The sequence below is a fragment of the Gracilinanus agilis genome, chromosome X (genome assembly GCF_016433145.1).
Source record: "Gracilinanus agilis isolate LMUSP501 chromosome X, AgileGrace, whole genome shotgun sequence".
NCBI classification, from domain to species: Eukaryota; Metazoa; Chordata; class Mammalia; order Didelphimorphia; family Didelphidae; genus Gracilinanus; species Gracilinanus agilis.
Window position 1 is genome coordinate 13111064 of NC_058136.1, and position 8817 is coordinate 13119880.

The 8817-nt window shown below is 42.8% G+C and overlaps 1 protein-coding gene across 1 annotated transcript in view; it reads right to left on the reverse strand.

Annotated features, from left to right (window-relative positions):
- Positions 1–8817, reverse strand: part of SMARCA1 (SWI/SNF related, matrix associated, actin dependent regulator of chromatin, subfamily a, member 1) — a 91307-nt gene that overhangs the window by 64957 nt on the left and 17533 nt on the right. The window contains exons 6-8 of the mRNA XM_044682681.1: positions 3368–3477; positions 1979–2205; positions 1365–1486 (exon numbers count right to left, since the gene is read on the reverse strand). Coding sequence (XP_044538616.1) covers positions 1365–1486; positions 1979–2205; positions 3368–3477 — 459 coding nt within the window. The remainder of the gene's footprint in view (positions 1–1364; positions 1487–1978; positions 2206–3367; positions 3478–8817) is intronic.

Below are 8817 nucleotides of genomic sequence, written 5' to 3' on the forward strand. Positions count from 1 at the left end.
ACCTTGAAGAGGAAAGACAAAGGGTTTTTTGTTTCTTTTTTTAATAACCCTTACCTTCTGCCTTCGAACCAATTACATAGAACAATACTATGTATTGGTTCTAAGGCAGAAGAGCAGTAAGGGCTAGGCAATGGGGGGGGGGGGGTGAAGTGACTTGCCCAGGGTCACACAGCCAGCAAGTGTCTGAGGTCAAATTTGAATCCAGGACCTCCTGTCTCTAGGCCTGGCTCTCAGTCCACTAAACTATCCAGCTGCCACCGAAAGAGAAGGTTTTGAAGAGCCTCTGTGGGGAGTGAGGCAGTCATCTCAAGAGCAAGAAAAGGCTGCCTTGCTCCAGTGAGGGCCCACTTGAGGCTGGATAATATTAGTCTGGAATGTGCATCATCATCAGTACGGTTGTGAGATTGCCTCTGGCTTCCTCAGTAGGGCTCATGAGAAGAGACAGAGAAAAAAGGTTGTGGGAATAATCCAGGGCTGAGATTCAGCAAATGGAGGAGCTAAGAGCAAGGGGAAAGAGGGGAAGGGAATCAAGAACAAGGGACAATGGAGAACTGAAATGACGAACTACTGGGCTGAGGAGGGAAATGGAGGAAAGTCAAGTCAATGCAGGAGTAATGGGCTGAGAAAGTACTAAGGGTGGAGAGAATGGAGGCCTTCACGAAAGCAAACAATCCGTCCAGAAGGGATGAACCAAAGCGATAGATGGAATGATAAGAAGCTATTGTCTGAAAAAGGAATGTCAAGAGTTTTGAATTAGGGAAGTGGGTGATGGTGAACTTCAGTTCATGGTCATTCCCCTCTGTAGGGCTGAGTTGAAAGTGAAGGAGCAGGTCATGGGGCTTGAGGAAAGTGCGAAAAATGGGAGGTTGAGGAGTTCAAGAGACTACTTACATGGATGTTAAAGTCCCTTAGTATGTCAGTATAAGGGCAGAAACTGGGGAGGAAAGGAAGGTGGTGATCCTGATGCCAAACTCCTTAGGAAAGGAAGGAGAATAACCTGGGGGGAGACAAACTATGGCAACTCTAAGAAAACCCCACCACAACTAAATCAAAGAATGTCAGACCTAGACGAGACCCTAGAAGGCATTCTCAATTTAAAGATGAGGAAACAGGACCAGAGAGGAGAAGGTCACACAGCAAATTAGTGTCCGGAGCAGGAGAAGAACTCAGTTCTCCCAGGTTTTGCAGCTTCCAATACTCTGTCCACAATACCACCAAACCTCCTAGAGCAGCAAAGGATTAAACATTTGTGGCTAAAACGACAAAATCCCAAACAGAAGATGACTTAAGAGGAGAAAACACAAAGGTGAAAAAACAATGTGTGAACAAGCTAGCGTGGTGGAAACCCGTGTAAGCTTTCTCACCTCCCTCTCCTCGTGGGGCGTTTGTCCATCTAGCCGACAGTACTCATAGCCCCGCCACATGCAATAATCCTCTAAGATATCCAGTAAACGTGTCATCTGGCTAAAAATGAGAACTCTTGACCCTAAACATTTTCACAAAATAAAAACACGCAAGATTGAGAAGTCATAGAGTAAACAGAACACGACATGCCACATGAATGTACAGCAGATGTCAAAAGGGGCTCAGAACTCTGTTTAAAAATGCATGTCGATGTGTGTGTGTGTGTGTTTTTAATTCATTTACTTGTTCTAGGGACAAGGATGACTCAAGCTGGACAATGCTACTCTTGTACAAAAGGTTAGCAAACATATGCTAACAAAAAGAAACATTTTAGGGGGCAGCTGGGTGGCTCAGTGGATTAAGAGCCAGGCCTAGAAGATAGGAGGTCCTGGGTTCCAATCTGGCCTCTGACACTTCACAGCTGGGTGACCCTGGGCAAGTCACTTGACCCCCATTGCCTAGCCCTTACCACTCTTCTGCCTGGGAACCAATGCACAGTATTGATTCCAAGATGGAAGGGGAGGATTTAAAAAAAAAAAAGAAAAGGAAAAAAAATTGGCTTTGTTTTTCTCACCCTGTTCCTTGAGTTTTGACAAGAGTTTATCCAATGCCACCATTTTACCGCTGTTATTGACAAGATGGGTGTCAGTGGTATAGGGTGGGCCAGGTTCAGCACCATCAAACAGGTAGGGATGATTACAACACTTTCGCAACTGCATGAGAATATTTAGCAGCCGCATTTTATCCATCTTTCCAGCCGAATTTAAAATGTCAATGTCTTTCATCAGGATTCGCGTGTACCTGAAATTTTAGAAGTATGAAATAATTAAATGATTTCATAAAAGATCTACTAATATCAGAAAGCAATATTGCCTGGGTAGCTATCTAAATTCCCATTTCAAAATAATGAGAGCTTTATCAAGAGTAAATTCAATCAGGAAGAAAGAAGAAAAATTGTGAGTTAATGAACACAGATTTGAACATTTAAACTATTTTTCCGTCATTTAACCCCATTTCTTGTCTTATTCATCAATGAAAATAGAAATCATGTTGTGGGGCAGCTGGGTAGCTCAGTGGAGTGAGAGTCAGGCCTAGAGACACTGGGCAAGTCACTTGACCCCCATTGCCCACCCTTACCAATCTTCCACCTATGAGACAATACACCGAAGTACAAGGGTTTAAAAAAAAATCATGTTGTGCAAAATGCTTTTTTCATATACTTGCATATATATGTGGCCATTTTTTTAATCCCTCACTTTCCGTCTTAGAATCAATATGGTATATTGGTCCCAAGGCAGAAGAGCAGTAAGGACTAAGCGGTGGGGGTCTTGTGACTTGCCAGGGTCACACAGCTAGTAAGCATCTGAGGCCAGATTTGAACCCAGGACCTCTTGTCCCTGGTTCTCCATCCACTGAGCCACCCAGTTGCCCCCTTTGCATGTTGTGACTGAGTTCAGGCCTTGGCTTTCCCTCCTTCGAACTAAACAGCCTCAGTCCCCCATTTCCAATCCAGGAAACAATTTCTTCTCTTGACCTTTTGCAAGTCAAAAGAGGATTACAAAGACCTTATCCACAAGCCCCAGAGTCTCCTTGGAGCTCATGTATTAGGTTCTCATTAAAGTGAGTGATCTATTCTTTTCTTGATGCCATTAATAGATTGCTGACCCATCCAGCCTGTGGTTCATTAAGACTCCTTCTCAATTTCCTCTGTACTTACACTTGGTTAATCATATCTCATCGTCTATTTATGTAACAGTCACAATCAGTCCTCTCCAGTCTCAAGAGGAAAATGTCACATCGAGCTTAGTATAAGACTAAATCGGAAATGATTTTCCTTCAGAAAACAGAACACACAAGTAAGTCAGGAAATAAGAACAAAATTAAAACAGTGCCAGGCAAATTTCAAAGGAACAAGAGTCTCTCAGACAAACACGTGGACATGAAAAGAAATCAAACAGCTTACCATTCTCTTTGCATCTTACTTAGGCCAAGGTAAATTTTTACTTCCTTCTTAGGAGGTAGACTCTTTTCTACTTCAGCTTTTATACGCCGTAACAAAAATGGTTTTAAAACCTAAAGAGTGAAATTTTCATGAAAGTTTATAAGGCATTTGATGCCACGAGGCACAGAGAGAGAGAGTACATGGTTTTAACTAACATTCAATTCCGAATGTATCTGCCACCATCACATGGACTACAAAAAGAAACCCAAGTTTTCCAAACTCTGTGGGAGGCTGTGCCATTTTTAGAGACACCTCAATGGGCCAAGAGAATATCCTATAGTCACAATGCCCACTGGGACTGTGGAACACCCCTGGGGCCACATTATCAAAGAAAAGGTCAGTTGAGACTTTGAAATACTGTGATAAGTACTGCTTGCCAAGTGTGGGGCAGTTCTGTTTGGGGCACTGGGACACCTTGGTTTGAATTGTACTTTATACTAGCTAGACATTTAGTCATTGCTTTTCTATATATCAGATAAACAAAGTCTTCTTTGTCTTATACGCAAGGAGTATAACGTATACCACCTATCTCAAAGGGTTGTTAGGAGTTAAACCTCCAAAGAAAGGTGAGTTGTTATTATTACCATCCCAAACCACAGCAGGCCCCAGGAAACCGATCAATTCCTGGGCTTACCTGTGGGTCTTCTCCAAATATGAGAGGGCTGGAAAAGGTCAAAGAACTACCCAGGGGGTGAATTCGTTCAGGGGCAACCTCTGGGCAATCCAAATTGCTCTGAGATCTCAAGGGTCTGGACTAAGATAAGACTTCCCCAAAAGGACTGGTAGGCAGAGGTAAGAATGGAAGAGAAAGAAGCCCGGAGTGATCGTCCTATTCTAGACAAAACATGCCCAAGGAACTTTGTGGATGGACCATAAAACTGTTCTAATCCCTCCCTTACCCTAATAACAACACCACCAGGCACCCTTCTAACAATTTCTACCTTATATGTATGAAATCACATGAAATCTCATTCTATCTTCTCAGTAATCCTGTGAAGGAGATAGTGCCAGTCTTATTCATCCTACTTTTACAGATTAAGAAACTGAGTCATGGAAAGGGAAAAAGAAACAGCACTACAAAGCTGACTAAAGGCACTATTTCCCAACTCCTAGCCTGGCATTCTTTCTACTAGCAGGTAGGGGAGTGGCAGGATGAGGCAGTTGTCATCTGTCTGAGCAGGTGGCCAATGGCTTCTCTCATAAGTAATGAAGAGATCAAAGCCATCAATAATCATATGAAAAAAATGTTCTAAATAACTCTTGATTAGAAAAATACAAATAAAAACAACACTGAAGTACCACTTCACATCTATTAGATTGGATGGCAGTAAAGGAAAATGGCAAATGTTGGAGAGGATGTGACAAAATTGGGACACTAATGCATTGTTGGTGGAGCTGTGAACTGACAATTTGGAACTATACCCAAAGGGCTATAAAACTGTGCGTAGCCTTTGATATGGTAATACCACTACTAGGTCTATATCCCAAAGAGATAACAAAAAAGAGGAAGGGATTTACTTGTACAAAAATATCTATAGCTGCTCTTTTTGTAATGGCAAAGATTGGAAATTGAGGAGATGTCTATTGACTGGGAAATGGCTGAACAAATTGTGGTACATGTGGGTGATGGACTCTATTGTGCTATAAGAAATGATAGGCAAGATGATTTCAGAAAAGGCTGAAAAGATCCACAGGAACTGATGCAGAGGGGAATAAGCAGAATTGGGGGAACACTGTACACAATAACAGCAATATTAGACAATGATTATCTGTGAAAAGTTGGCTACTCTCTCAGCAGTGCAATGATCTGAGACAGTACTGAAAGACTAATGATGGGGAATGCTCTCCACCTCCAGGGAAAGAACTGTTGGAGTCTTTCTCATCAGGGTATCTTTGGTTTTATTTTGGGGTTTTAGTAATGTATGACTTTTGCTCTTATAACTATGACCAGTATGGACATGTGTTTTGCATGACAATAAAAACGGGGAGGGGGAAGTAATGAAGAGGTGGTATAGGGGCATTACCTTGCCCAGGAACCACTAAAAGAAATTACAGGCCCTTGTGTATGTACTCTTTGGCACAGATCCCTTAGGTCATTAACCCTTTAATTCCAGAATGCTACCAGTATCAATTATTATAGTTTCAATTTTCCAACATTAAATCGTAATGTGAAGCAAATCATGAGGCTCTCACCAGTTTATTTTTAAACAAAAACATAAAGGAAATGAATCTGTCTCAGAAATGGGCTGACAGTTCCCGTTCATCATGGAAAAATACACATTTGTGAAGGAAGCAAATTATAGCAGCATTTACATGAGCAGGAAAATAAGAAAGTTTTGGCTAGCACTAAAGAAATAATAATAGCTAGCCCTTAAAGAGGTCCTTAAGGAGTGCAAAGTGCTTTATATATGCTACCGAATAAAGGTAGCAATGCTATCCAACTGTGGAGGCTGGAGGTGGGAAAGGGATGGCCATGTTTCTTCATGTACCTTTTTCTAGATCAAACTATCTGTGTGCCAAGGCAGAGAATCTTGGGATTTTTTAAGCCAAAGTCAGGTAGTTGTTTAGGACAAAGGACAGTTATCCAGTCCCATAACTGAGAGCTAAAAAAACACAACTTCATCTTAACCCAGGGGCATTCTGCCTGGCTTTTGCTAGCTAGGGTACATTGGGTAGGCTCCAACTTGTGACCAAAGGGATGTCAGTCTGCTTTTATTAGGGAGAGGCTTTCTAGTCACTTCCTCATAGAAGACCGGAGCTGAGATGGCCAACAGGTAGCCCTCTGAAGAGATGAAGCCTAGAAGCTGGTGACAGGGAAGAGCAGAGAAGTAGAGAAAGGGTCAATAAAGACATACTCTGGCCCTGCAGCACCAGAGATGGCTGATGTCCCACCAATTCATGTGCCCTGCTTACAGATGCCCACCCCTCCTGTTGAGGTTATATATGTTTGGGGGACGAGGGTGCCCCACATTTAGGGAGGGAATGTTCCAACGTCAGTCTTATTAACTATGCTATTTCATTAAATGTCATTGCTTTGGACTACCTTCCTGTGGCTAACAAGGAAAAGTAACACATTAATGAGCTAATAAGCTGGAGTTCAGCATAGAGGTGGATGCATGAAATACCTTGAACCTAAGCTGGATTTTCCGTTAATTTAATCAATGAAAGGGGTTTCTTGAGGTGCTACATTGTGGGGAGATTAGCTGGAATATCTCGTTAGAATACTGCAAGGATCCTCTGAAAAAATATTCAATCACATTTCAACAGCAGTAATAAATAAAAGAATATTTGCTAGAATTTGTATACTGCTTTGAGGCTTACAAAATGCTTTATTTGGTCCTCACAACCCTATGACGTAGGTACTATTATTATCCCCATTTTACAGATGAGGACACTAAGGCACAGAAGGAAGAGAACAAACATTTATTAAATGCTTACTACATGTCTGGGGCTATGTTAAGCACTTACAAATATTACCTCATTTGAGCTTCACAACAACCCTGGGAGGTGGATGCTATCATTATCTCTAGTTTATAGCTGAGGAAGGTAAGGTAGACAGAGAATAAGTGACTTGTCCAGGGTCACACAGCTAGAAAGGGTCTGAGGCAGGAAGTGAACTCAGGTCATCCTGATTCTAGGCCCAGTGCTCTATCCACTGTGTCACCTTGATGTCTGAGCTGTTCAGCTATCTAAAGAGAACTGGACTAAGTACCAGAGGAAGCGAATAGAGGCTTGAGCTTCAATCTTGTGGTCCACACGGCTATTGGACTAAATGTGACCCACGTGGTTTCATGGGACTACCCAGTACCCTGTAGAGTGTCAAAGAATCCAGTCAGCTTTAGAAAAAACTGTTTTGTCTGTGGGGGAATACTGTGGAAAAGAGATCCTCTCCTCAAGCCCTGGATTATTTGAGTGGCTTTTATTTATTTTTTAATCAATAGATACAGTAGAACAAAGAGAAAAATCCATTTTAGAGAGGCCACAATCATAGTATGGAGAGGTTTGGTGACTGCCCTAGAGTCACACAACTAATAAGTATCTGAGGCAAGATTTGAATGCGCGTCTTCCTCACTCCTACTCGGACCAGCCAGCCTTTGAGCTACGTACAAGCTACCTCCATACCCCTTTACCTGACAGTGGAATGGTTATTTGACAAAGCTAGGTTAAGCTATGAATCAAAAGCAAAGATACGTGGGAAAATCCTCCTCCAACTCCCAGCCATGAAAGGTGGAAAGTTTGGAGCTTTTTCACGGGTACCAACCCAAATCCAGGACTTTAAACTACACGGAGAATGGGGACACAGGGCAGTGCTGTGGAAAGAGTTCTGATTTGGAATTAGAAGATAAGGATTCAAATTCCACCACCTGCATGACCTTGGATAAGTGCCGTCCCTTCCATGGACTTCATCTGTTTCCTCATCTGTAAAATGAAGGATATTGGTCTTAGCTGGCCTCTGAGGTCCCTTCCAGCTCCCAATCTAGGACCCTAGGTATGACCTTGGACAAGTCTCTTCTCCTTCCTGGGGCTCAGTTTTTTTCTCTGCCCAATGAGAGTTAGACTAGCGGGCCTCTGAGGTCCTTCTAACTCTAAAGCAATGAGTACAAGTTATGGCCACTGCCTAAAACAGAGATGAAATCTAGCCTGGCCAAAGAGGCAAGTAGGAAGGACAATGTTGGGAAATACATTGTTTGAAGTGCTCTGCAAACCTTAAAGCACGCTATCAGGGCTAATTATTGTTTTTATGAAGATTATTACTCAATTATTTTGGAAAACTCCCAAGAATGGCAATAAGTGGAAATTAGTGAGAATGTGTGAGGTCTGCCATATGAAAGGAGTTATTGAGGGCAATGTAATGAGGCTTAGGAGAAGAGGCAGAGCCATTCACGTGTTGCATTCAACAGGCCACATTGTCATGGCAACAATAATCCGAGCACCTCCGATGTTAGAGCTAGGGCTGGAGCCCAGGCTGTGAGGCTACCAGTGCTCCTAAGGGGAAGCAGAATTGTGAATCTGAGACTCCCCCAGAGAGTGCACCTCCGTAGAAACTGAGGCGATCAGTCCACTTACTGCGCCTCAGTTGTCCTCAGAGGCCTAGTGTATTTGGAGAGAAACAAAAAGCAACAGAAGCTCAGAGGCAGGAGAAGGAGTCCAGCTTTGGTCCCTAGAGGAGAAGAACGCCTTACTGCAGTGGCACAAGTGGGAGCTGGGGAGTGGGCATCTCTATCAGTTCCACACATGGTACCAACAAGTAGTTATGCTTATGAATGACTGGGTCCAAAGGAAATGCTTGAGCTGGCCACAACCAGCTTCTACTGGCCCAGAATGATGACAAATGTCTCTAAAATGTGTGACGCTGCTGTCTGATGCATTCAAAGGAGAAGGCTAGCAGCCTTGCTGCATTCTTGAGCAGG